The following is a 27,690-nucleotide window of genomic DNA, read 5'->3' as shown; positions in this document are numbered from 1 at the left end:
AGTCTTTTTATGGAAGGCTACTGCTGGTGTGAGAACTTCTTGAATGTGAAGGTTAGAGGCTGCAGGTTGAATGAATATACGAAGTAGACTGAAATTAAGACCATGGCATAAAAATTGGTTTCATTATAGGAGCTCTGGTGCTTAGGTTGCGAAGTATTTTCCTCCATAAAAGATTTTTTTTGTAGAATCTCTTAGAGAAATTCTAGCATCTGTTGTTTGCAACAGCTGTTAGATATTGACCAGAAAGATTCGTCTGTCCTCAGAACAGCAAGAAAAATGTATTCTTTATCTTGATAAATTCAGTTCAGGTTGAGTAACTCTTCGGATATTAAAACCAGTTTTTCTGGTGTATTTCACTTATCTTTGGGAGATTTTTGGCACTGTGTTCAAATACCTGAACATGTATGTTCTAAAAATTGAAGTCTGTTTCTGCCAAAATTTTCCATGTGACTTATGAGCCTATATAAAGACCATTATAGTGACTTAAGCTGATACTTGGCTTGTGTTTATGCAAGACAACTCCAAATAATTCTTTAACTTAGTTTTGAACAGTGCTGAGTTTTTCAGGAAGAGACGATATAGAGTTGGCTTGAGAAAGGGAACTGTACTTTTGAAAAGAATTTCAGTGTGTTGAAATTTTATTTTTTTAGAGATCAAATTGAAAAGTTAAAATTAAAATTTCTGCCTTTCTTTGTAGAAGGAAATAGTTTATCTCTAGGGCATTTATCTCCTCAGGTAGGAGACCCTGCTGGGTAGCCTTATCTGATACCTCAGGGCTCTTAGCTCTCACTCATCTTGCTCTAAGTTGTATGGGTCATCACGAAAGGCAGATTTCCAGTTTATTCTGTTGGAAGGTTGTCAAACTTTGCCATCACCATCATGTTTTAATAGTATTTTTTCATTACCCTTCATATATAATTTTTATTTTTACAGTTTCCAGATGGTAGATAATTCAGTGCAGCCCCTGACAGAGTTTGTTGAATTTCAGATCACCTAGTGTCTTGAAGGCTTGCAAAAGTTGCTCTTCAGATTGAGGTGCCAGTAGCTGCAAGGGGAGCTAAACCCACAGAACTTTGGAACGATAGTGAAATAGTGAATATTAGTGAAATATAGTGCAATAATATTTTGCGAGAGTAATTTAGACCACTCAAGAACTTCAGTGCATGAGTTTTCCTCTGAATTTCTCAGTATTTTGGTTACCTACTTTATGGGTATCTGTCATGTTGAAGTTTCATTTGATGGATGACAAACACTTTGTTATTGAAGTGCCTGTCCCCTCTTGGCTTAATTTTACTGAGAGTCATCTGCAAATTCTACCCAGTGGAACAATTCAAAGAAATTCTTATTTCAATATGTCAATTTTTTCAACCTAGACATCTGAATTGCTAAACCCAGTGCCAGGAGGTAATTGAACAATGTGATCTTAATTTGTACCACAATGATACAGAAGCTGGCACAGCAGAACAGAGGTTGTTTGCCTGCCTTGTTCCAGAAGCAGATGTGCCCCTGTGCAAAAGGTGATATTGAATCTCACAGTTGATTAATCAAGCACTTTTTCCAGCCTTTTGCATCATTGTCTGTTACCGGGTATCTCTAGTTACTGCATGAGATGTATTAGTTGTTAAAACAGAATCTCTTCAAATATTCAGCAGAAAAATTAAATTACAAAAGGAACTGAATTTATAGTAAACTGAATTTAGACCATGAAATCTGTACTGTATGGTAGTTCAGTTTCTTAACTGCAAATTAATATCAGTCTGCTCCAGATTCAGGGTCTATGACAATTGTTGAATTTTGATTGTACTTCCAGGGAACTCATGACCAGGGTCAGTGGGATTCAAGTACTTTTGCACAGTAGCTTTCTACTGGTAAAATAAATCATAACAGAGCACGTTTTTAAATCTATTTAAGGCTTGTGGGACTATGAGAACTTCAGGATATTCCTGTTGAATACGAATGAACATGGCTCAGTTGTGACAGGTGACATTCATTTTAGTGTAAGATTTACCATGACTGTTTTGTGGGGTGTTCCATGTCTTCCCCAGTAATTCAGCTGTAGCACCATTTTACCAGTCAATTCCTTATGAACCAGCAGAATTAAAGGTGTTTTATTTTACCCCGTTTAAAAATAGTGATTTCAAAATGCTTTTAGCTAGGATAGCATGTCATTACTTCTAGAAGTTCTTGAAGTAACATCTGACGAAGTAAATCAGAATTTAGGAGGGACAATAGGGATAAAGGTCCTCATTGCAGGGGGAGGAGCGAAGAGCTTGGTATAAGCAAATGTTAGGCTCCAGTCCCCTTGCAGTCCAAGCAACAAGGCATACTGGTGTGTTGTAGAGCAGAGGCTGTTCCCAGTGCTGTTTCTACCAGTGCCCCAGTGTCCAAGTTTCACTGCAACAACAATAAAGAAGTGTCTCCAGATGTCTTGTAATGCTTTGATATAATTGCTGGGCAACTGTGTGATCACTCCAAGAAAAGAAGACTTGTATTTTATGCCAAAATCCATCTGAAGGATTTCAAGCTCAAGTTTCTCACCAAGTAGTGGACTCTTAACTACTCAACTGTTTACTGAATTGGTATCAAGGGCATTCTTTGTACAACTAGGAAAGCAAAATTTACAGGACCAGAGTGAGGGAGAACACAGGCAAGAGAAACAAGACTTTGTAATCCAGTGATGAGGTCGCTTACCTGGGAGGGAGGAAACACAGGCTGTACTTTGAGGACTGTGTATGTATTTTACATGAAACAGTACACAGTTTATTAGCAGTCTTGGAAGCTTAAACAGAACTAAGCATAGCCTATAAAGTGGTAGATTGAACAATTTTTGTCAGAGGTCCTTTGTAAATAATTGAGCGAAGCTTTAAAGTGGTGATAATAAACACAGAATGAAAGATGAAAGTAAGATTTTTTTTTTTTGTACATGTGACTTCTTATTTGGTTTTGTTTTGTGGTTTTGTTTTTTTTTTTTCCAAGATTCTTGATATTTGCAAAATTGATTAATTTCATAACAGAATTTTGCATGGTGAAAGCTTCTGATTAATCCTATTTTAAGCCTATGCTTAATCTTATTTTAAATGTGCTGATCAAGATACAGTTTGTGTACTTGCCAGAGAAATCATTCTTGATATGTGTTATAGTTTTAAGAGAAATGAGCATGTTGAAAATCAATAGAAATTCTACATCCACATCTGTGAACATAAAATGTTGATGTAATAGTGGTGCATGCCAGCACTCATGTATTTCTCAGATTATAACTTCGAAGTGAAGAAAATGCAAATGTGTTGTACTTCGCTGCATGACTAAATTAGGGTATTAAACCAGGTTCTTTACTATGTTTACCTCTAATTTTGATTGTTTAAAAAACTCACTTGTTACTAGCTAAATTTACAATGGCAGTTTTAGGTTTCTAGGAAGCTCTAGTGACCTCTGTAAAGAGGTAATTCAGTGAACCTGTCGCCAATAATTTCATTCTGCAGCTAATAGTAATGGGTTTAATCCAGAAATTATAAGATGGGCCCCACTTCCCTGAGGGAAGTATTTCTTTCCATCTTTAAATGTACAGGGGGGTGAGTGTAGTAAATTTAACAGGACCTGGCTGTTCTTTTATTTTTGAAGTCATGATGCTTTTGCTAAGTACTATGCAGAATTCAGCAATACGTAGCACAATTTTTCTTGAATTGCCTCCATCTGAAGGCACACATGTGTTGCACCCATGCCATTTTAATAGAATACAACTTTGTTTTCAGTCACTCACGTGTTTACCTGCAGCCTTGCAAACTTGTTCATGATGGCTGGTATCTTTCAGACATGTTCTGTGCATAAGAAGCCTGACTGTTGCAGTCGTGCTCTGACTGATAATCTGAAGAGCGTAGAGGCTTCTGCTCAGTGTTTACAGTAGCCACGCAAGTAGGGTAGTAATGCAGCACTTGTGAAGAAACTAATAGAAGATAATGACGTTGTTGAATTGTTGACTTGTTTAACTCTGAAGGGAAAAAGTGCAGTCATTCAACAAGAAAGCAAGAAACCTGGGAAAATCCCTTCAGTGGCTTTACCAATTGTACCCAGCTATGTTTTAGTATTGAATTAGAATGCTAATCACTGAATTCTTCCCCATCTTGTCCTAATGAAAGAAATTCCTGTATGTAGGGGACTGGAATTTCAGTTTGCAAGCATTTCAAACACAGCCCTTTGTTTCTTCTTTGTTGTTTTGTGAGAATTCTAAGCTAGTTCAGCAATAACTTGTTTTATAGAAGATTTACAACCAGAAATTAAACATCTTGCTTATGCATATCCCTTTGATTTGCAGTTTTACTTTCTAGTTATATTCTGTTCTACATACTTTTTCTTAAGCAAAATCTTTAAAAAATTTCTATTTAGTGCTAAGTGTCGACTCTAAAACTAATTCTTGTATATTGTAGTATACACAGTATATGTTTTATGCATACATACTTCTGAGTGGACTTAAATCATTAGAGTCACCAAAAGAAGCACATCTCCCCACTCCTAGTTATTCTTGCTTGCTATGATTGCCATCCATATCCCATCAAATGTGCTTGTGCAGGTATGTGGTGAACTAAATTCAGAAAATTTATTGGGATTAAAACTAATCTGTGAGGAGGAAGTGTGTGGGTGATCGTTTTAGCACATGTTTGCATGATAGGCACTTGCCTCTTAAAATTATCGCCTAGCTGTGAAATTCCTTGTCCTCTGACCTCGGGCGAGCATTCCAGGTTCCCTTCTCTCGCTTCATCCCTGCCCCCTTCCCCTTGAAATTTGCAGCTTGCTCTCACCCCTTCCTTACAATATGTCGGTAACCAAGGAGTCACCTGCTGCTACTCACCAGGCACAAATACCACTGGTTCTGCCCCACATCTTGTATGTGGTTGTACTGGAAAGATGGGAAGAATGCTGCTGGATATTACAGCCTTTTCTAATGCCTAGCGATAACTTTGTATGCATTTGGCTTTGAGTACTATGACCAGATCCGTGTGATGCCTTTTTGTTCACTGTGAGGGAAAAGAAAAAAGTAGTGGATATGTCATACAAGCATGAAAGACAAGTCATCCAAAATTGATTGGGCTGCTTTCCTCAAGGTCAGATTATTTTTTTTGTCTTTGCCTCTAAAGCAAACTCCTTGGGAAAGATTTTTTTTTTTTTGCTAGTAGATTTATACATAAGTTGTTTTAGAAAGGGTATATGCAAGGATTAGTATCTTACGACAAATGGAGCAGTCTTTTTGTGGCTGCTCTTTTGCTTTCAGTAGCTGGTTGGGCTGTGAGTTTTTGCTGGGAAGGTCAGTATCTTACGCATGCATTGCTCATTAAAATAGTATCTGGCTGATGACTGTTAAATACTGTAGACTAAACAAGGCTGTTCTGTTAAATAAGATTTAAAATTGTAAAAAGAATATTCAGGTTTTAATATCTAAACGCTTCTATAAAGGTTCAATGGCTTGGTAGTAAACCGATTTCTTAGCTTTATTAAAATTAGCAGTGCCCGTGCCCTGGAACAGGTACACAGCCCAATTAAGTGAGCTGAAAGGGAGAGAGTTGCAAAGGGACCAAACTTTTCTCGTAGCCATGGAACGCTGTGCAGCTGCTGCTGCCGCAGGGCTGCCAGAAGTCTTCGGCAGCTGCTGTATGTCTGTCTCTGTGTCTGATACAGAGGTGGTTTACTGGTGCTGACTTTGTACAGCTGTGGCACTGCTGGCATACACCCAGTCACTCCTCTTTGCCAGGATATAAAAAAAAAAAAATAAAAATCTCTCCACAGTTGTGCTCTGTAATGACCAAAAGTGACTTGTGTTCTCTCAGTTCCCACACCTTGGTTTCCTGTGCAGAAAACTGGTATCAGTCCTGCTGCTTCCGAGTCCTGGAGTGCTTCATGATCCTCAACCCCTTGGTACAGAAAGAAAGTGTACTCGTAAGTACATTTCAGCACCTGATCCTCTTCAGATTCCTTAATGCTTATGTGAAGAGAGTTATTCTGATACTACAATTCATGTAACCAGTAGAGAACCAAATCATATTCCAATGAATCTCCTAGAAACAGAGCATGTATAGTACATACAAAATGGGTAGCTTGTAGTAATTGGAAAAAACAATATTGTCTAACTAAATTGGCTTCATACAACACAGAGACTGTAGTAAATGTAATCTAATTGAAGTCTGATCATGAATTTGATCTTTAAATAGCTATCCAACTGTATTTATTGAATGTAAATCTCAAGAGGTACCATCAGGTTTGAAAGGCCTTCAAACACATCATCTTAGACATTTGGTCAATACTGGACATCTTCAGTATAAAAATTTGGTTTGTTAAATAGATCATGCAAAGAAATAATATATCTGGGTTTGTAATACAACTATAATGGAATATCTGTATACCTTGTACTTTTCCAAAGGATTTTTTTTATTTGAGAATTGATCAGGAAGGTATATAGTTGCAGTTTTGTACTGACAAGAATATAGCTCAGAACTATGTGACTTCAGGGAACCTGTGCACTGCAGAAGACACCAAATCAGGTTTTTGAGAAGATACACCTCAGTATCCCTAGGCATAATGTAAAAGGAATAGAGAGATGTCATTAAAAAAGAGCATGTTGGGGAACGTTTCATAGTTTAGACTGGTCTCAAGGTTTTGACTTCAAGCATCAGGTAAAACAGACATGCATCAAACTTACTTAGTGAGCAGCTGTGGAAATGATGGGACTTGTGTCTTGGTAGGCCATAACTGTAGTTTTGAGTAAACAGTGTGAAATCAGAAGGTCCCAGAGAAATCTGGCATCTCCTTCTAAAGCTATGGAGGTTGGTGCTCTGAAAGGTCTGGTTCTTGATTTATCTGATTGTATGAGAAATTCCCAGGCTCACATCTGTTTGCTAAGAGACAGCAAGAAAAGATTGACTTCCTGTTGCAGGAGTTGTGTTTGGTTCACCCTCTGGCAGGCAAGCAGCCTCGCGAGCAAACATTGAGTTTATGCTCAAATAGCATTTTCTCTTGCCTTGTCTGCCAGGCGTTCGTTACTGTGTCAGTAAAGCTCACATCAAATGAAATCTCCTCTATAGGCTCTAGCAATGCTTGTTTACTCCAAACACTTAGATTTATTTTTTTTTTCCTAAAGAAAAAAACGATTAGCTTTGTTGCTTATTTCACTTTCCTAATGAGGAAAGGTGAAGGTGTGATGTGGGTTGTGCACAAAGGAGGAGGAGATCTTTCATGCGTTTTCTGAAGGTTTAGGCAGCTAACTTTGAAAATCCTTTAGAAAAATTGATAATTAAGAAGCTTGTAGGGGTTTTCTCTCCTGTTACTTTTACTAAGCCAAGGGAAGATCATGCTAAGTTGGAGGTTGAATTTGCAATAGGTAGAAGAAACGTAGAACTACAGTTGTCACCTAATTTGTTCTTAAATGAATAGCAAGAACCTTCTCCTTTCTGAGCTGTGAAAGTGAACGGAATGAACAACAAAATTAATAATTTTCTGATATCTGCAACATAAATGCTTATTTTGCACATAACTTTATATTTCATAGGTACTATATGGCAATACTTAGGCAGCTGCAGTAAATACTGATGTTACATTTTTAGCTTCCCTGAAATTCAGTGCAAAACAGTGGTCCCTATCTTAAAACAGTAAGGTATCAATTACTTTTAAAAGAATCCCTTACATTTCAAGACTTTGCTGTTTCCTGAACCAAGAATGTGAATCTGAAAAAGTGACTTTTCCTTTGCTTCTCTAGCTGAAATAGAAATAGTGGTAGTTGTGTTTTCTGGATGGTTGCTATATGAATTCCTCCGAATGATGGAGGAAATACAGTTATTTTTTTCTTTCATTATAGATAATCTTAGTATGGAAGTTACGGTAACAGTATTGGTAAAGTGCATTTCTCCTGTCATTTGGAAGAAAATTATACTGCAGTAGTCTCTTTCACTGTAACATCAGGATGGTGGTGTAATTTAAATACTAGTGTTGTACAAGTGATGAAATTACTGCTTTTTATGTCACTTGTTTATTTTGTGTTCAGATAAAACATTCTGTTAGTTTTTTCTCTCTGGTCAGTCTGCACTATTTTACAAGTGACAATATACATGTGTGCACTTACATAAGATACACTTAAGTGTAGTTAGTTCATAGTGGAAAAGGTACACCTGTGAGAAAGGAATGCGAATGAGAAAATGTAACTGTGTGTAAACATGTTTATGCAGCTGCATTTTAATGTAATTTATTATTGGAGTACTCTGTTTAGAGAATAAAACTGTTACAACTTACGATAAGCTATTAAAAATTCCTTCAAAACGTTGTGAGCTGTAGATAGAAGCAGAATTGAAGATCTATACCTTCTAGATTTATTTGTACTTTCAGCAAGTTTTCTTCAAATTAGTATCTGAAAACTATCTGAGGTGCTAATAAAACTGTCTTACAAACTTTCCATATTAAAGCATTTTGGCAGACTATTAAATCTGATTTTTTCTGGTTTTCATTATTAATACACAACTTTTTTATTTTAGTAATGTAAATAATTGCTTCCAGTGTGGGGAATTTTTTAAACTTGATAGCTTTTCAAGAGTTTTGTGTGATGTGTGACTTGAGTTACTGCATAGCTTCAGACATGCATTTCAATTCAGAGTACATGCGATTTGGAAACGTGCAAAATAAAAGATTTATCTGTATTAGATCCTCACTGAAAAATCATTAAATTGATGTTAGTGTTTATGTCTGTAAGTGGATAAAACAAGACAGTCTTATATTTCATAAAACTCAACCTTCACATGACCTGGTTTAAAAACCCAGGATCTCAGTGGAAAAAGTTAGAGAAATACTGCTAGAGTATCTTGTTTCAGTTGGGGGGTGGGGAATACAAAACAACAGACTGGAAAATGTCACTATTGTACTTTGAGAGCTTTTAAAAAAAGAAATCAATAAAGGAAATAGTTTAGAATTCTGCTCTATTAGTTTGCAGTATCATGCTGAACTGACTCTTTAATTACACTAGGGACTGAGACCACATTGTTCTAGATGCTTTATGGACAAAGACAGACCCTCTTTGCCCCCAGAAATTTATTTCTGTGCTTTGACTTTCAGTGTTATTTAAGATGATGTGACCTTATATGTCCAGTTTCCAGAATATTAAAAAATGTATTGATATCTGTTATATTGGGTGTAGTGTGTAGAGTTTAAATTTCCCAATTGCAAGCCAGAAGTCCTCTGTTTATTAAAAACAAAAACCCAACAAAAAAAACCACCCAAACAAAAACAACCCCAAACAAAAAACAAACAAACAACAAGCTGAGTATGATCAGCAATCATGTCTTAACATTTCACCTGTCACTAGTGCTGGAGAAGACTGCTTTGCAAGGCTGAAAGATTTTTCAGCCTCTATGCTCCCTTTTAATTCTCAGCCTTTCATGAGGATATCGATTATGAAAGATTTTGTGATGAAGTCTGGAGAAGGACAGCCAATTTACTTCATGTCACCTATTGATTAGACAATATTTCATCCTTGTGGAGCTAGCAGTCTGAAAATGGAAGGGAAGGCTCAATACTTAAGGCTTCACCCATAGGTATATGATGGTACTGAATCAGTTTTGTTTATATTATGACCTATATTTATGTGAAGGTTTGTCTCCTCCACCCTCTGGGGAAAAAAAAATAAAAAAGAGTGTATAGAAGAATACCAGTGTAAGAGGATGTGTGTTTTTACATTTAATACCTTGTATTTCATTTACTTCCTTTTCATCATACTGTATCAAAGAAATAAACCCACAGACCTAAGTACAGGTTTTTCATATCTGGGTCCTTTTTTTTCTCTTTTACAATAGTCTCTTTCATCTCTGGATGGGTAAGACAGATGGTAAATTATCTGCAGTGTCTGTTCAGAGGCTCCCAAATGCCAGTTTTGAGAGTTTCCATCTTGGGGGTGATGCATTATGAACAGGCTCAGTTTAGGTCTAGGAGCAGACGACTCGTGTTTGTGTGGCTGTAGTCTTGGATAAGTCAGTTTGTCTTTGCTTCGTATTTCTGGACCCAAGAGCACTTGGGAGCACCGTGTGGGAACTTGCATATATCTGCAAAAGTGTCAGGTGTGACAATCAGTGGCAGTCTAGACCTAGTAATGTCTGATGGATCAGGCTGACTCAGTCCAACTCACTTTGTCAATATTGTGCTCTGACCATGTCCCAGTTACTGCTAGGGTCTGGAAGATGCCACTATGTGTCCTGTGTGCCTTTAAATAATTAAAGTAGCTGCTGCTAGCTCAGTATTGCCTCAAGTGTTGCACAAAAATACACTTTAATAGGAAAAGTAGTAAATAAATGGTTGGTCCCTACCATATTTCTCCCACTGCACTGTTTTAAATGACATTTGGTAAATTGCCTACTGCAAGTACTGTGCTATAGCGTCTAAGATGCAATAGAGAATATTGTGTCCAAGAAAAAAACACTAGTCAGGAAATTCTGTAGGTGGATAGGAATTGTAATAAAAATTCAATGTAGCTATAATAAAATACTTACAGAGTACATGTGCCACGTGCAGAACTCATTCTGTCATTTTAACCTCTGTTTGGCTCTTTACTGCTATTCCATATTCCCTTATTCTTCCCAGTTCATTAGCAACTCAGCAAAATTTCTATAGCACCTCTGGTGCCCTCTGGTCTTCAGGGATCTCAAAAGCCTCTGTACTTTTTCCCCTGAGCACTTGCATAGTCCTTTGGCTTCAGTTTATCCCCAGAGCACCCAAAACCACCACCAGCTCTTCGAATAACGTCCAACACTGCCGAAGTACTTCAGCTTCTTCTGAATCTCTCTTTTTAGAAAGACACCCCTGTGACAGGAATAATATGTGATTCATGTCATATTAAACTCAGAGAGGCATGTGAAGGCATACAGCCAAGAGTGGAAGGTACAGAGAATAACTGCACCTACAGCACTGGGAAGGTGGTAGCTCAATAGCAGCTCTTCATCAGGGGCAGCCAAACCTAGCAGAAGCAGCTGGCGCTTGGTGGCATTGCGTAGTGTCTGCTGTGTAGCTTCAGGAGAGTCTATGAAAGGGACATGGACAAGAATTGCAACTCTTTGTGTCTTGTTTGAATAGAGAGAATGGTCAGACTTCATACATTAAAACACAATATGTCACCTGTGCTTTGTAAATACAAATATAAGCTTCATTTTTTTAAGCTTCTTGTATAGTCTATAAACTATAGCTCATTTGAATCTGTAATATGGTTATCATAACTTTTTTTTACTGAGAATTGTATATAGAATTTTGGGAACTGTGTTAATATTTTTACTGCTACTTGATTTTATTCATTAAGTGTATTATGAAAAATGTTATTTTAAAATCTCAGTTAAAAAAAAGCCGCTTGTTAGGATATGAGAGGGTTTGCCCGTTTTTTCTAAGTTTGAAGGATTTTTTCTTTGATCAGAACATGCAAAGTACTTTTGTTTGCCCAGAGAAGCGTGTCTATCTGCAGGGGCTTGAATCTCAAGATCTTTAAGTAATCTGTGAAATCTAAAAATAATAATTAATCTTCAAGATGACATAACAGTAAAATTTTATTCTGTTCATTTTCTCTTTAATGCATAGTGAAGCTCTGAGAGTTCATTTTATTTAGGATAGAAATTCTGTCACTTTTAAAATGCATTGACTGATCCATAGATAGGTGGAACTTCCTGATGGGTCGAGGATCATATTGACTTAAACCAAAGCTGAATTAGGAGTGCAGATGTCCTGCAGATTCCCTGCATCTATGCATTTCCAGGTGGTGGGTAGATCAGGGTGTTACTCATTTATCTTCTCAAGTTCTCCACAAATCAGATGTGACATCCCTGATCTGCCTTGAATTGATCTAAACTCTTCCATCCTTTTCCACCTTCCCTCAGTTTTCCTGTACGTGCACTCCATATGCTGCAGAGCTCAGTTGTATTTCCTAATCCTTTACAAATGAAGAAATCAGCATTTGTCTGATGCTGCTGGAGATGGACAGTAGAATAAGTAGCAACATTAAAAGTTGAACGTAGTGCAGAAGCGGCTGTTAAGGGGTGTATGATAGAGATGTCAAAACCAGGGGTGTGCCGGGGGGCTGTTGGACAATTCAGGCTCTGCGCAGGTAGAGGGTAGTGTGGGAGGAAGGTTTCTCAGCACTCACAGTGCTGAGTTTGCTTTTCAGGTACTGTAAAGGCAAAAATTGACTACAAGCCTGTAATTCAAAAATATGATACAGTATTTAAATTCAATTTGCACAGGAATCATTTTATTAAGCATAACCTATGAACGTACGTTATATGTTCATTTTACTGTTGTCCGTGGGAACAAAATAGCTGCAGTAAGTTGGTGTGCTGAGATACAGTAACAGTATTTTGTGCAGTACACGTAATCTAATAACTTTAACAGATTGTAATCCTTTAGATGTTTATAGTACTTTTCCTCTTACATATGAAAGCAGTGAGAAATTATGACGTGTCTCTTGTCACTTCTTTGAGGTGACTAGCAAATATAAGTGATACAGTATCTCCAGTGAGCTGATATACAGTAATATTTATGTATTTAAGAAATGCTTATGTTAGTAGATAGGTTTTTGCTTTGTTTTTTTTCAAAAATACATAGAGTTTTGTGAGTTTGAAAAAGTAGCTTTGAGATTCTTGTGACACTTCTGGGCGTATACTGTGTGTTTCAGATATTCAGAAAGTGAATATTGGATTGTACTCCTACTTCCATTTTGAATTATGGGTTGAAGTTATCTGCTTTGTCGTATTGCTGTTTTGTTCAATAAATATATCTGTGTTTCTTGTATAAGAACTGTCCTGGGTCATTTGCACTGAGTGGCTCTGCATTGGATGGGAAAATAAGTTTTCTATTGGAGAATTCATTAATGTTAGAAAAATGATGTTCTAGGTAGGATGCTGATGGTGTGTGGGAGGTGGAGACAGGGCAGCTGATGCCCGTGAAGTTTTCCAGTTGAAGCTAAGTGAGAAAGGCAAGGAACACTGGCTTAAAAAAAAAAAAAAAAAAGTTTCCCCTTAAAAGCAGGGAAGCAACACAATCTCTCACCACCTGTTAAAGACCAGATCCTTTGAGCAAGAAGAGCTGCTTTGCGTAAAAACTTGGACCAGGGTTAGGATACATAATTCTAAGGTCACACTGAGGGAAATTGAGCCCCAGTATTTCCTTTGGGTAAGATTTTTGTTGGTTTGGTGTTTTGGGTTTTTTTTTTGGGGTTTTTTTTTTTTTTTTTTTTGCTTTACAAAGAGTAAAGGTGCTTGTAGATGAGAAATTCCTTTTGCTAGAACTAGTTCAACTTGACCCTGAAATCAGAGCTCTTGTATTTCAGCAGAGGGGACAGAGCTTTTCTACTCTTCTAAAAAGCCAGTCCCAGGTGGATTGTGATCTGCTTTGGAATGGCAGGGGACTGGTTTATAAGATCTGCCCCAGGAGGAGGCCAGTCCTGTGGTTTGCATCCGAGATACCCAGAGCTGATGGAAAACCAGAAGTCACTTCCCCAAACATGAGGTGAGCATGTGAGGTTTAGGAGTTTGAGCATACCCTGGTAGAGCAGGTCGAGACCAGCTTGTAGCATTTCCCACAGTGTTATTTTAAAAAATTCTTCATAATACAGCTCTGTGAATTGAGTGAGAACAGTGTTCCCAATCTTAATACTGAGCTCTTTCTAAACACAACCTGGTGCTTTATTCTTGAGGTCTTAGAACTGAGGGTTTAAATATCCCCAGATTTTGGCAATCTCATATTTTTAAATTTTGACTTCTAAGTGACCAGGCTCTGTCTTCTCTGCCCACGGAGTTTTCAGCTGTTTGCATTAATAGCCTGTAATTCAGTTTGTATTTATAAGGTGTTTTGGGTTTTTGTTTGTTTGTTTTGGTTTTTTTGTTGTTGTTGTTGTTGTTGTTTTTTTTTTAAATAAATGAGGAGTATGCAGGGATGTTCACTTTTGGACTACCAGGTCCTCAAGTGCTCAGATACGAAGGAAGCTGAAGAAAAGGCATTTTAGGTACGAGTATTTTAAAATCTGACGTTGGAAAAGCCCTGGTTTCCCAAGTCTGGGGCCTTTTTGTTGTTGTTGAAGCGTCAGAGATTCGTAGCCACACAGAGATACTTTGTGAGAAATGCCTGACAACCAAAGGACGAGGCGGGAGCTCGGGGCTGGGGGACAGGACCTTGCCGGGAGCCAGCGGGGACCGAAGTGAGTTTGAGAAACTCTCCACGTGACACTCGGCGGTGTTTCCAGCGTCCCGCCTCCCTGAGCTCTTTCCATTTCAAATCCGCTGGTGGCAAGGTGATGCCGCTTCGTGCTTTCCACGGCGGCGTGTGTGTCGAGGCCGGAAAAAGGAGCAAGGCGCGCCGCCGTTGCAGGTCCCACGGCCCCCGTGGGCGCGGGCAAGGCGAAGCTGCAGAGCGCGGCTCTAATCTCCAGATCGGCCTTAACCAAACCAGATCAAAGGGGGCTGGAACCGAGGGCGGGGAGCGGCCCCGGGGCTCCCGCAGCAGCAGCGGGGAGGAGCCGGCGGGTCGGTGCCAGCTCCCCGACCTGCCGCGGGGAGGGGCGGCTCCGGGCTCGGCTCGGGCTCGGCTCGGGCTCGGCTCCGGGTTCGGCTCCGGCTCGGCTCCGGGCTCGGCTCCGGGTTCGGCTCCGGGCTCGGCTCCGGTTCGGCTCCGGGCTCGGCTCCGGGCTCGGCTCCGGGTTCGGCTCCGGGTTCGGCTCCGGTTCGGCTCCGGTTCGGCTCCGGTTCGTCGCTCCCTGCTCGGGGCCGTTGTCGGGGCGAGCGGCGGAGCGGGCGCGGAGGAGGGGGGTACCTGGATCCGAGAAGGGGCTGCTCGCTCCTGCCTGCTAGTCTGCTCCGGCTGGGCGCTGGTAAGCGGTAAGAAGTGTGTTATGTTGGATTGCTTCATGTCTGAGCCGCGCGTTCCCGGAGCGTGTTTTAGGTTACAGCTGAACATCTCGGGCTTTCAGAAAGCGTCAGGATGCAGGTTTAACTAAGACTATTGTGTACCTTCGGTTTATCTACACTAAAACGCTACTTTTTAATGCAAGTAGGCTCCTGGGCTTCTAAAAGACTGCAGCTGGCTAGAAATGCCGGAGAGCTTAGAACAGGACCCTGCTAGCTCTGGAGAGTCGGGTGAGAAAGAAAAAAAAGCCCTAAGACACACACACACACACCCCCCCCGACTGGAGATCTGGCTGTTTCAACAGATTATAAACGTGGTGTATGGGCTTTATCATTTGGCCTTCAGAGCGAGTGTGGCTCAGCAAATGGGAGACTTAAAACCAATGTACATTTGGGAAATGAAGGGGAAAAAAATTACTGCTCACATGTTTAGCTTTCGAAGAAAATGATTGTTGGACTGCTAGTGTAAAACTGCTTTGCTGTATTTTCTGTAGATAAATGCAAGGAATGCTCAGTGTTTATCAAATAGGTGTGACTGCTGATGTATACCTGCCTGGTGTGCCCTGGCATTCTCACCCAGTGTTTTTGCTGCTTTAATATACACTACTTACAAAATTATGTTAGTGCTTCTGTTGAAATAAGAAAAAATGCTGTTATTAGTAAGAGGTTCTTTTAAATTTGGACAGAAAAACAAACAAAAAAATTTATTCTAAACAGATGGTAGAGAGGTTTCTTAACCTCTTACGTAACACTAATATAGTCAGGATGATGGTAGGCATAGCTGGAGCTGTATCCTAAAGGGTATTGCTCTTGTATCCCCTTACAGCTGTAATAGTTTAAATGTGAATCCCACAGCATGATGAAGTAAAAGCCTATGGAACTTTAAATGCAACTAACTCCTTTTACGTCCAGAAAGAGACATATTTTGGTTTCCCTCCCTCCCCCATGTAAGCAGTATTAGAACTATTTTGGATCAGAATATTTGCAATTACAAAAACTTCAATGTCTTTCATATGGTAATGGAAAGTCAGTAAATTGCATAAATAAGATTTAGTGTGATGACAGTGTCACGGGTGTAAGTAATGTTTTTTTGGGGGGGTTTAATAGCTTTCCATGCTTTTAAACTGTGCTGAGGTATACCTGCTTTCCAGAACTACACACATTTTTTCTTGTAGCAGTATGTCTTGTTCCAGTCATTTCTGCTTGTAGCTGTTAGCTGTTTCTCTTTCCAAAACTCAGAGTATTTGAAGCTTTTTCGGATTTTCTTAATACATTTTTTCCATTTTCCCTACACATATATGCTCTTTTTTTTTTCCTTTTTTTTTTTTTTTTTAACAACATACAAAACCCCTGGAAGAGAATTTATAGGATTCCTGGTTGTTGCTTCTGTGTATGTTTATACTTATTGTGAATTCTGACTTTAAAAAGACTTTGTAGTTAAAGCAGTGCAATTGATTTCTTTAGCCAAACCCCTGCAGATGATTTCTGTAAATGGTCTGCTGTTGTTTTACTGTTTGTGCCAGGAGAAGTAACTGTAGCTTAAAAGCAAAGCAAAACCGATTTCTGAAGAATACTGTTTTTCCCAGCCTTTGCCCGCTCCCTCCACCCACAGCTGTGGCTGGTGGGTCAGCCCGGGTGCCAGCTTGGCAGCGCTGGTGCCCATCCCTCGCGTGAGCTGTGGCTGCTGGAAACTCCCTGTCCCAGGAGCTGCAGCTCCCGAGCCAGCCTGCGACGCAGGGAGTGAGCTCACGGTGCCTCAGGTTTGGGACAGGACAGCTTCTGACCCTCTCGGGCTGCCGAGAGGGATGGAAGGGCTGGCTGGCTCTTGGAAGGAACACTTGGTACAAAATGGAGGAGGGGAAATTTCCCTTCTGCAAACCTCTTCTGCTTCCTGATTGTCTTCTAGCTACTGCTGCGTGGTACAAGTACTTGGATTTCTGGAAATCTGCTCGTTAGTGGAGTGACGTTTGTGGAGAAAATGGGTAATTATAGACTGTGCAGAAAATAAACTGACCTTAATGGCATTTCTCAAAAATAGGAGCTACGTTGTATCAATCCTCAAAGTGAAACAGTTGCATTGATAAATACATGCAGTAAAGTTGTGTGGTGATGAAATGTGAACTAGAGAATCTTCTTGAAGGTGAAATATATATATATTTAAAATATAGTTTAAATACTCAAAAAAGAAGGCGAAAGACAGGGAAGGTTTGTTCTAGCGTCTATATTTTGTGTAGCGAAAGCTTTTCAGGGAAGACCTAGTGGTTAGCAGCTGAAATGGAAGAGCAAGAATCAGGGTATTGAGAGAAACTAAGCACCACGTATGAACACATAGGAGTAAGAGCTAGAGAATTTGAAAAATGTCTAACTGAGAGCCAAAATGGAGATCAGCAACCATAAAACATTAAAAAGCTGTTTGACTTGCTAAAGACCATTTCAGTGATAGATAACTAGGCGTCTCCCATAAAACCCAGTATCAGACACCAGGCACCACCTGTTACTCCTGTGAGTGCTGAGAAAGAAAAAGGAGAGATGCAAGGAATTTTGGTCGTGTGAAGGAGGAGAAAACCCTCCTTAGGAGTGGCTGTGCGCTGGCTGGCACAGGAAACGAAGTCTGGAGAGGATTTAACTGAGTTTACGGATTGAGACTGTGTAACCCATTTGCCACATTGAAAACTTTAGCATCTTAAGAGACTACAAGGCCATTACAATATTTCATCTGGAAGGAGACTTAGAGGTAGCATTGGGATTGTTAAATGTCACTTATTTCAAGAATGCACTACTTTTAGAATCCAATTGTTTTAGATGAACTTTTGACGTGAAAAGACATATTCGTTACTTCAGACATCATGTTCATCTTAGAACCATGGCACTTTATAGCTGACAGGTCAGAAATCCTGGACTGGTTCAGTTGACTGAGTGGTGTGATGCTGACTACAGCTGAAAGGTTTTAGATAAGTTTTAAATGAAATTTGAGTTTTGTCCTACCTTAAATGAAAACTGTAAAGTCTTATAACCAGCTTGGTTTTGGTTTAGTGCAAGGTACAGATTTGACGGGTTTTTATTTTCTTACATGGTTAAAACAACCCTCAACACTTAGCTGTTCTCTGTCATCTTCTAAAGATCTATAAATTATCTGTACTAATATACTAGATTATACTAAATTTCCACTACATCATTCCCTCTTGAATTTGCACTTCTGTCATTCTCAATTGCAGGCATTATGAGTCCAGATGGGATTTGTTGAACCAATGTTTTTTTAAGTCTGGGTTTGGTTGGGGTTTTTTTTTTTTTTTTTTTACAGAAACTTTAAAGCAAGCAAAAATTCTTTCAGTTGCAGCCAAAGGAACAGGTGAACCTAATCCAAGTCTAAAAAGAACATGCTAGTTAGGGAACACCAAATCCTACATAGTTTCAATGTGGTACAGCATTACTTTATTTCCTGAAGGGCTTGCAATGCGGATGGCAGATGTCTGCTGTGTAAGCTGTGTTCATTGTTAGTTCCACAAATAATAGAGGGATTACTCCATAAAACTGTCACTAAGTAACTTTTCCGCTACAGACAGAGGTACTTTCCAGATATGACACTCTTCCAAGCTGTTGTTTTGAACTGCATGGCTAATGTGCTTTCTTAGCAGTTACTGTTATCAAGTGTGCAGTAATTAAAGATAATTCTAGTTTTCTTTCCTTAGCAGTCCAATTGGCGTTTTTTCTAAATAGATATTAATGTTTAAAGTACCTTGTGTCCAGCTAGATACCTAATTGTGATTTATTAAACATGTAGGTTAACACTTTTTCTAATTGTATATAATCTTCTGTTAAGTAGGGCTGTCTATATTAGAACATATATTATCTACAACCTCATTACTCAGAATACCTGTCCACTGCTTCAAAGCCCTCAGATGTAAATTGGTAGAAGTCTGAAAACCCTACTCTATTGGAGAATACCAAATGCTAAAGCAGTCTGAGGAATGCAGCAAAAATAAACTTCAGCATTGGAAGAATTCAGAATTCTCAAAGATTGTGTTTTCAGAGATTCTTATTTTTAGATTTTTTTTTTTAATGAGGAACATGTTCTTTGATTTCTCATGTCCATATATTATTAAAATCTTACTGCAATTTTACTTGTTGCATTTTAACTGGCTTATTTGTGCATACCCTACAGGAGACATTCTGCGTTAACTGTTTCCTTAGGGCCATTATTATATCTCTCAATAAGTTCCCAGTCACTGTAGTTGTGTCAGAGAAGACAAAATACAGCAGAGAGGTAGGAATATAATCTAAGAATATATTTTGGCGTGACAGCTGCAGGTGGAGTTTTGCTGTTGGTGGAGTTTTGCTGTTGGTGGAGTTGCAGTTGCTTGTATAGAGCATGACACAAGTGAAGCACCATAGTACATAATTTTTAATACCCTCAAACATGAATGAAACAAAACTCAGACAATATTAGACTTGTCAAATGACATCAACCATCTTACATTTGTTTTAAAAAACAGAAGCTACCAAACCAAATGAACTCACAGAGAATTGGTTTGTGTCCGAGTTGTTCTTAGCTGTGACTGAGTAAAATACTTAATCAGATGGCTACCTTAAGCATGCAAAGTAGTCTTACTGTAATATGGCATTGAAAGAGCTTCAAGGTAAGCAAGTGCTTCCATTGCTTTGCTCCAAGACTCCATGAAAAGGGACAGAACTCAATAGTTTCTCAAGGCTTAGGAATAAAGAAAGAGTCAGCTTGATCTTTTAAAATTTTTGTAGCTTAAAATAGTTTGTGAGTAGTCTGTTCAACAGGAGAAGGAAGGCAGATTTATATGTTGTAGTACTGATGATGATGCTCTTTGGCTTTTCTTTGAATTTACTAGTTTCTAAAGAGTCTTTCCCAAGTTTATATTTAAGCTGAAAGGCATGCAGGTAGGTATTACATCTGTTGAAAATAAAGCATTTTATCTTTGATCATATCAAATGGAGGTCGCTTGGCTGTCTGGAATAAAAGTTATAATTCCTGTGTCTGTGTTCACAAGGGACACAGATACACAGAAGGTCCCGAGCCTGTGTGTCTGTGCTGGGATTGCCCAGCACCACAGCAGCAGGTTAGCTTGCATCTCTGGTGCATGTGTGCCTTGTGTGTAAATGTGTGGTTTCCTTTATAAAATGATTTGAAACAGCTACCAAAAATTATGTCCTGTTATCTCGATTGCTGCGCGCTGCAGATGTCCTGGGTTTAAAGCAAAAGGATGGCATGTCTGTCTTCTTGAAGGGCTAAATATTTGCAGTATCTCCATACCTTATTTTCCATTATTATAGTAGTCTGCAGGACAGTAACTTTGATCAGTGTACAGCAGTTTCAAGTGATGATATGGATGTGTCAAACTAATTTAGAAACAGAAATGTAACATCACCATGCAGCTTATCTCTTATGTGAGCAAATGTGAAAATAAGCAGCCAGAAGTTCCTAAAATGCTGCCAGATGCCTCGAGAGGATCTTTCTCTGCCTTGATGTCCAGCTCTTGCTCTGTCCACTTCAGCAGGCTTTGAAGCTGCCGACAGCGCGAGAGAAAACCAGACTGTTCAAACACAGTGGTATTTCACATAGCTAATATGTCTCTTCAGACTGAAACGAAGTTTAGCCAGCCACCTGAATTTACTCTCTGTGCTCAAGGGAAAGTCGTCCATGGGCTGGACTTGCCTGGGCCAGGGAGGGGGTACCCGGCAGGAATGTGCGGAATTGGAAGCTGGAAAAAATATGCTCGTTGAGCAGCATATTCTCCTGTTCTGAGCTGTTTCTAAATGAAAGTGTTTTCCCAGGGCATCTGGCTCTGCACATGATCTAGAACAAATAGCAGAGGATTAATTTTCGTTTCAGAAATGAAGGATTTAGCTATGTCTAGGGGAGATGCTGCGTGGGGGAGCTGCCGGGGCTAGCATTCCACTCTGCAAAGCACTTTCTGCTCAGAATTAGCATTCAGGCAATTAAATAGCTCAGCTGGCTGGGCAGGCTTAGCTCTCTGAGCACTCAGCAAAGGTATTGGGGAAGAAAATGAGTTAGAAACTTCCTCGCTTATCTGTCTTAATCTGTATGTTGTGTCTGTCTGCAAAGATCTGTGTCTGTAATGCAAGCCTTGCAATTTGGACTTGGAATGTTGTCAATTAAATTATTAAAAAGGTAACACTAAGTTAGCCAAAGCAGTTGTAGTTAACTGATTCTGTGTTTTAAGCAAGTATTGATTTATTCTTCTAAATAGTACATAATTAGTGTTAGTTCTTCCTTTCTCCTCCTCCCTCACCCCCTTGCCCTCGCCCATGCAATTTGGGAAACAAATTCTTATCTAAGCGTGATGTTTGACCTTTCATGTTACTTATCAAAATAATCATCTCCAATTTATTTTCAAATCTTATTAACACACGATTATAGTTAACAGAGGGAAAATTGGCAGCTGTGAGCACCTCAGACAAGTTTTGATTTTGAGCCAAGCTCCTCAGTCACCTTTCCAGTATTAATAGTTTTCACTTATTTACATTTTGCTTGTAAAAGACAAGACTTTAGAAGAAAATCTTTAATATCCTTTATTTACAGCACAGTACATTTCTTAACTGCCTTTGGAATATGTGTCACTCAGAAGCATGAGCTTCTCAGTCAGCAGTAATTGAATCCTGGGATTATTTTTTTTTTAAGCTTGGGAAAAACATGTGGTTGTATGATATCTTTTTAGTATTTGTAACAGTTCATTTTGAGCTTCTGCTAAAAACCTAGTCTACCATCCAGAAATTTTGACAGATGTCTGCTGAAGTGTCTTGATTTTTTTAAATAAGGCATTTTTAAAAATAATTTCTTCAAAAATAAAAATGTGCCTCATTTTCAATATAAATGGGAGATAGGAAAGGAGGTTACTGAAACCAGCTCATTAATGATTATTAAACAATCTCTACTGTGTGGTCCCGTCTTCTGCTGTCTTTCAAAGCACACAGGCAAATCACAGTGCAAGGTGTGGATGGTTACATGGTTTACACCAAAGTCTATTTTCATGAACAGTGGCTATTACTTAGTCTTGTGCAAGATGAGCTTGTTCCCCATAGATCTCAACCATTACTTGTTAGCTGTGACCCGGAGACCGACAAATGTCTATTAATTTGACTTATACTTTGGTTTAATCATTGAGCATTTATGTAACTTCACTCTTAACTTTTTGTTGAATAAATGAAAGTCCTTCAAAACATTCCTGACAGTGTGCGTGTGACTCCTTTCTATTTCCATGTGTTGTGAAAGGTGAAGATGAGAGAGGAGTTTTACTCATCTTAATCTGAAGTTATTTCTGAGCATCTGAAAACACTGCAGCTCTGTAAACTTTGCTTTATTTGTTTCTTCAGGAACATCACGTACCCATCGAGCACTTGGAGCATGGCTATGAGCAACGTCAGTGACTCTGTTGTTCTGAGCAATGGCAGCATCTTGTCAAATGCTACTGGCCCAGGTATTGTTGCAGCTAATGACGGAGATGTTGTCGTCCAACAACACCCATCCAAGGAAACACCAAGAACAAAAGTGACTCCGAATGGCTGCCTGCAACTTAATGGTACGATCAAACCATCCTTTCTGCCTTTAGACAACCAAAGAACTCAGCAGATGTTGTCGCAATGCTGCCACCCTTGTCCATACCATCATTCTTTGAGTAGCCATAATAACAAGCAAGAATGTAGTTCAGTGGTTGGCAGTTCAGCACCATCTCCTATGACTTCGTGCTGCATGCAGCCCCATACTGAGTATTCAGCATCTATTTGCCAAAAACACACCCCCATATATCAGCCTGCCTGCTGTCTTCAGCCCTCCCCATCCTTCTGCCTTCACCATCAGTGGCCTGACCATTTTCAGCATCAGCCTGTGCAGCAACACATAGCCAGGATAAGGTAAGCAGATTGCATCGTTTGTTAGTTCTCAGTATGGGTAACCTTTTCATAACTATTTCATTTTCTTACAAAATCAGAAGATCTAAAAGGAAGATGAGCCAAATTTCAACCCCAGTGTTTTTTACAACTTAATCTTTGATGCGTTACCAACTTACTCTTTTTCTGAAGAAACCAAGTCAGGAAACTAGTTTTACTGGGCTGCATGAATATTCCTGAAGTGAATTAGTTATTTCTGGGGGGGAGAAAAGGCTGTTTTTTCTTCTTCTTCAGGATTGATTGGAAGATGATTAACTCTTTTACAAGACATAGTATACACCTATATTGTGTGAAACAAACCAATACAGAGATAGCTAAGAAAACACTGAAAGAAGTGGTATGTCTGAATAGTCTAATCAAAACCTGTATTTCCTTAAAAAGATGCATTGAAGATTAATTTCAGCAGTTCTATTCATAAGTGTACTGGGTTGTTTTTCTTCATCAGGTCAGCTGGTTTAGTGAGTTGCCTCCATGTCTTTTCAATGTACGTATCTGCTGAACTTCAGTTGTGCTTGGGCTGAGAAATTTCAGATTGTTGCAGGTTTTAATCCTTTCTACCCTCCACTTCACATGAATGTACCTTTTTATATTTGCTAGCTTTGGAGTTCCAGTGACAGTAGTCCCAGCTACAAGGAGCAGCAGTCACAAGGGAAATGTTCTACAGCCTGCTGGTCCTGCGCAAAATCAGTCAGTCCAAGGGGCAATTTCTAAAAATCAAATTCCCTGTTGCAGTAAGACACTTCTAAGCTTTTGTGCAAGGTTATTTTTCTTCTGAGTTGCAATTGTGCCAAACTGGATGAGTTTTCAATGGAGTAATAAAAGCTATCCTTTTCCCCATAACCCAACATCTGCATCCTTGGTCAAAAACTTGGGAGCTACAAGTATTTCTTGGTCAGTTATAATGATTTTGTCTTGATGAAATGGATGAACTATTTTTAAACTTCTGAGAATATCAAACTGGGACAAATGTGTAATGTGGAAAATGTCAAAGTGAATAAAGCTTTTTTCCTTAAGGTGAAAGCAGATGAAAATAAAGATAATACAAAGTGCAAATCAGCTTTCCCCTAAGCCAGTTATTCCTCTTAGAAACTGAAAAAATCTTAGGTGTTGGAACTGTTTACGATCAGACACATTTTTTCCACCCCATACTTGTTTAAATGTTAAGTAAAGGTGAAACCTTTTATATTTTTATATAATTTTATATGCAGACCTATGCAGGAGGCTGAGTCATTACAGAATCGTTCAGTCATAATTTTCAAACTGTCAGAGTGGGCATACTAATTTCACTGTTTTTCTCCCTGTGTAACAGGACTGTTAAACTTCATCTGTATTCCATAGTCTTGAAGAAGAGAACAAATGTGATTCATAATCTGGGTTTCTGTTCTTAGTCTAGAAAAAAGAGCAGTGAAAAGTTCTTCCAGATAGGGTAAAATGTTTTCCATAGTACTGTAGTGCTTCACAAATACGAAGACTTTGAACTGCTCAGATTGGGACCTTGCTCCAAGATGCTTTGTTTCATCTTGTACTTCCTCACTATGCTGTACCTATTTATAATTTATGTAAATATATATATAATACAATTATTTATTAGCATTATTTGAACATTACAAATATTCAAATTATTGTACAAATAAATAATTTGTATTTATACATTATACAAATAATGATTTGTGATAAGTGTTTGTCTTACTTTTAGCAGTCAAAATAAGGATACAATCTGACCGTTAAACAACCCGTAGTTATTTACTTAACTATACCCGTTGGCGTACTCTACATACTCCTATCAAGTGGTTTCTATTTCATTTCTGGACTTGCTTCTAGCTAAGGCAACGGAATTTTCTCAGCAAGAAAATACTTGCAATATGCATTATAGGTCAGCAAATCATATGAATCCATCTTCTAAAAGCCACCTAGATTCTGGTTGCTGTTAGCTGATCTTTTAGCTCTAAACATGTGGTAAAGAGTATTCAGGTCCCATGCCACGTTGGGGAAGCTGGACTTCTTGTATGCATTTTAACTACTTAAACTGGCCATGGTTGCATTAACAGCCAATGCATCCATCTGGCTAATAGCATCTTGTGTTATTAGCATGGAACCAAAGACTGACTTTCTGAGTAGTCTACAAGGTGTGTCTAAAAGTAGTGGTCTCCTGTGGTATTGTGAATCTAGTTTATCATACTGAGAGGCCATTGGCAATTAAAATGTTGGTAGAAGGTAAAAAAAGGGAGCAACGATGCAGCCTTGCAGGTGGATGCATATATGCTCAGGAAGAAAAAAAAAAAAACTGTCTCATTGGTAGTGATTTTGCAGTGCTAAAGGGAATAGGTGATAAATGTGTATTCATTTTACATGCTCAGGTAACTTTCTATACACAGAATAACACTTAGGCATGTGATTTTTTTATGTGATCTTTGTTCCACACTCTAATTTTATCATATTTTGAGCCTATAATCTGCACAACAGCTCCAGATATTTTTCTTACAAGGATATCTGGAAATCATCCAGCTTTATAACATGTGCATGTTTTAACAGAGTTATTTAAAATGAGGGTTCTTATATGATACATTAATTAAATTCAGTGTATAGTCAAACTAGCTTTCATTCTGGTTCTTTGTTTTTTTTAAAAAACACATTCAAGTATTGTTATAACTTTAAGTTTGAGGGGGGCGAAAAGATGTGATTAGAGGGGTGCAAACACTTATTGCGAACTCTATCACTAATGCTTACAGCTCTTGGCAGCTAACTAATTGTTTCAGCACGACAGGTTTTGTCAGGTTTTGAAGCCCAAGGCCTAACGTTCATCAGTGACCTAATATTAAAGGAATGTGGCTCTGGTATATCATTGCAGATTGGAGTGTATAAAGAAGACAGATTGAAATAATGCCACACTTGTCCTATCCTCTTAAAGCCGTCTGGATCAGGAATTTTGTAGTGTGTTCAGCTTCGAAGTTTAAACTAAATTACATGAAAATGTCATCTATACACCATTACTTGAATGTCTGTGCAACAGGCGATTTTTTTTACATTGGTGAAAAAAGCTTGTAGCATAAAAGAAAATCTTTTTAGTGGTTGGTAGTTTACAATGGGATTGTGGCAAAAAATTCTATTGTAAAGGTAGATCAAATAGGTCAGTAGTTTGTCCTAATGATTCTGATGATTTTTCATAGTTTTCTGAGGTTATAAGATCTTGAGCAAAGTTTTTTTTTGTGTTATTTTGTGCACATATCTAAGATGTAGTTCATTCAAACATGTTCATACCTTTTTTTTTTTTTTTTTTTGTGGGCATAATATCTTGACCACACAAACAATCCAGCCCCAGCCGTGTCTCTATATCTATATCCAAATGCAATTGTCCAGGGACTTGATTGCTTTCTGACAAAATGTTTCTAAACTTACCCGTTTGAAGCATGGTGTGATTAGTTCTTTTCAGGTACTATTAGAAGATTTTTTTTCTACCCTGTCCCTTTGGAGGACTCCCGTTAAAGTAACACTTTCTGTCTGAATGCACTTATATGTCTCAAGAAACCTGTGGGGTCTTGGGCTACTGGATACTGGGGGGTTATTGCCCATCTTTTGCTGCCATCTGCTTCTGTAATTGTCAGCAACCTTCACCAAGTAGGCAGTAGAAATGAGGAACAAGCACCAAGTAAGGCTCTTAATCTGAGGAAGTGGAAGAAGCATGAAGACTGATGCTTAACAACTGGAAGCACTGAGTTAGGAGTCACTAGGGAAGAGTAAAACTATGCAGCCCAGCAGCATGTTTAGTGGGATGAAAGGAGGATAAAGTAAATAAGGAAGGGTTGCATATTCCAGCAGAACTAAACACTACAGTAAAGAAATGTAAAACCAGAAAACTCTTAATAGATTTTGAAAAATACCAGGAATTATTTTATTTATATAGGAATCTATGCATGTAAATAGGGGCAGAAGAGGAAGAATGTACAGAGATCATTCAGTAAGTCATCTCGGGGTTGTGGAAGGCATGGAGTGACAGTTTTGGGCATGGCTGTTGTCTCTGGCAAATTGAATTGCTTCTCTCAGATGTGTATGTGAACTTTTTAATGGGAAAACACCAGTTAAAAGCTGACTATATCCTCACTAATCTTGATGCCAACTCGTTTGGAATCTCTCTTTGGAGGTACAATTTAGAAAATTTAGGCCTATAGACTTGGAGACAAAAGGTAGGGGAGAAGAGGCCAGGAAGATGCAAAAGAATTGATGGTATTGCTGATAAGGAAACCGCTCCAAACTGCCAGTGTGTGTAGTGCTTACACTTCTGCAATATTGAACCAATAAATTCATAAAAGTACTCTTTGCTTGGAATAGACCTGCTCTGTATCACCTGCCATTATTTATGTTTCAAGACTATACTGTTGCTGCTTTTGGCTAAAGCAGATTAGTAAAGTGAACTGTTACGAAAAGCACTGGAATTATCTCTGGTAAAAGACAGAATAAAAGGACATGTGGGACCATCTCCCCATGATCATGTAGTCATCTCAAGCTAGAACATGAAAGTAAAATTAGTTTAAAGCCTTACAGAATCATTAGTTTGGCTAAAGTTTAAGACTTTATGATATGTGTAAATTGCTCCTCATCCCCCACCAGCCCAGTTTGGAGGTTTTAGCTCCCAAAGCTTAGTTTAAATTGCTGGATTCAAAGTTTTCGCTTGCTAGACCAATTTATATTCTAAGCAAGGCAAAAACCATAGTACTTTAGGGTCAGGAAACTGGTAAAGCGTTAATATCTCCAGATTTACTGTGCATCTTCCTTTCAGTTAGATTTAAGCCTTCTTTTGGACTGTTTTGGCATTGCAGATTTATGTGATGGTTCTGGGATTCTGAGTTCTGCTGTATCTCAGGGA

At 38.7% G+C, this 27,690-nt stretch overlaps 1 protein-coding gene across 4 annotated transcripts in view; it reads left to right on the top strand.

Annotated features, from left to right (window-relative positions):
• DISP1 (dispatched RND transporter family member 1) overlaps window positions 1-27,690 on the top strand; it is a 98,427-nt gene that overhangs the window by 40,243 nt on the left and 30,494 nt on the right. For 2 of the 4 annotated variants that reach the window (XM_042789705.1, XM_042789704.1), the window contains exon 2: window positions 22,257-22,793. In XM_042789705.1, the coding sequence (XP_042645639.1) occupies window positions 22,288-22,793 (506 nt within the window). In that variant the 5' untranslated portion in view covers window positions 22,257-22,287. Of the gene's footprint in view, window positions 1-14,695; window positions 14,868-22,256; window positions 22,794-27,690 lie in introns of those variants that run through there. The other 2 variants (XM_032989492.2, XM_032989491.2) reach the window with 2 other exon arrangements.

Source organism: Tyto alba, unplaced genomic scaffold (genome assembly GCF_018691265.1).
Source record: "Tyto alba isolate M040663 unplaced genomic scaffold, T.alba_DEE_v4.0 Super-Scaffold_16, whole genome shotgun sequence".
Classification (NCBI taxonomy): Eukaryota; Metazoa; Chordata; class Aves; order Strigiformes; family Tytonidae; genus Tyto; species Tyto alba.
The sequence above is the reverse complement of the archived record's forward strand: the minus strand, read 5'-3'. Positions and strand labels throughout refer to the sequence as shown.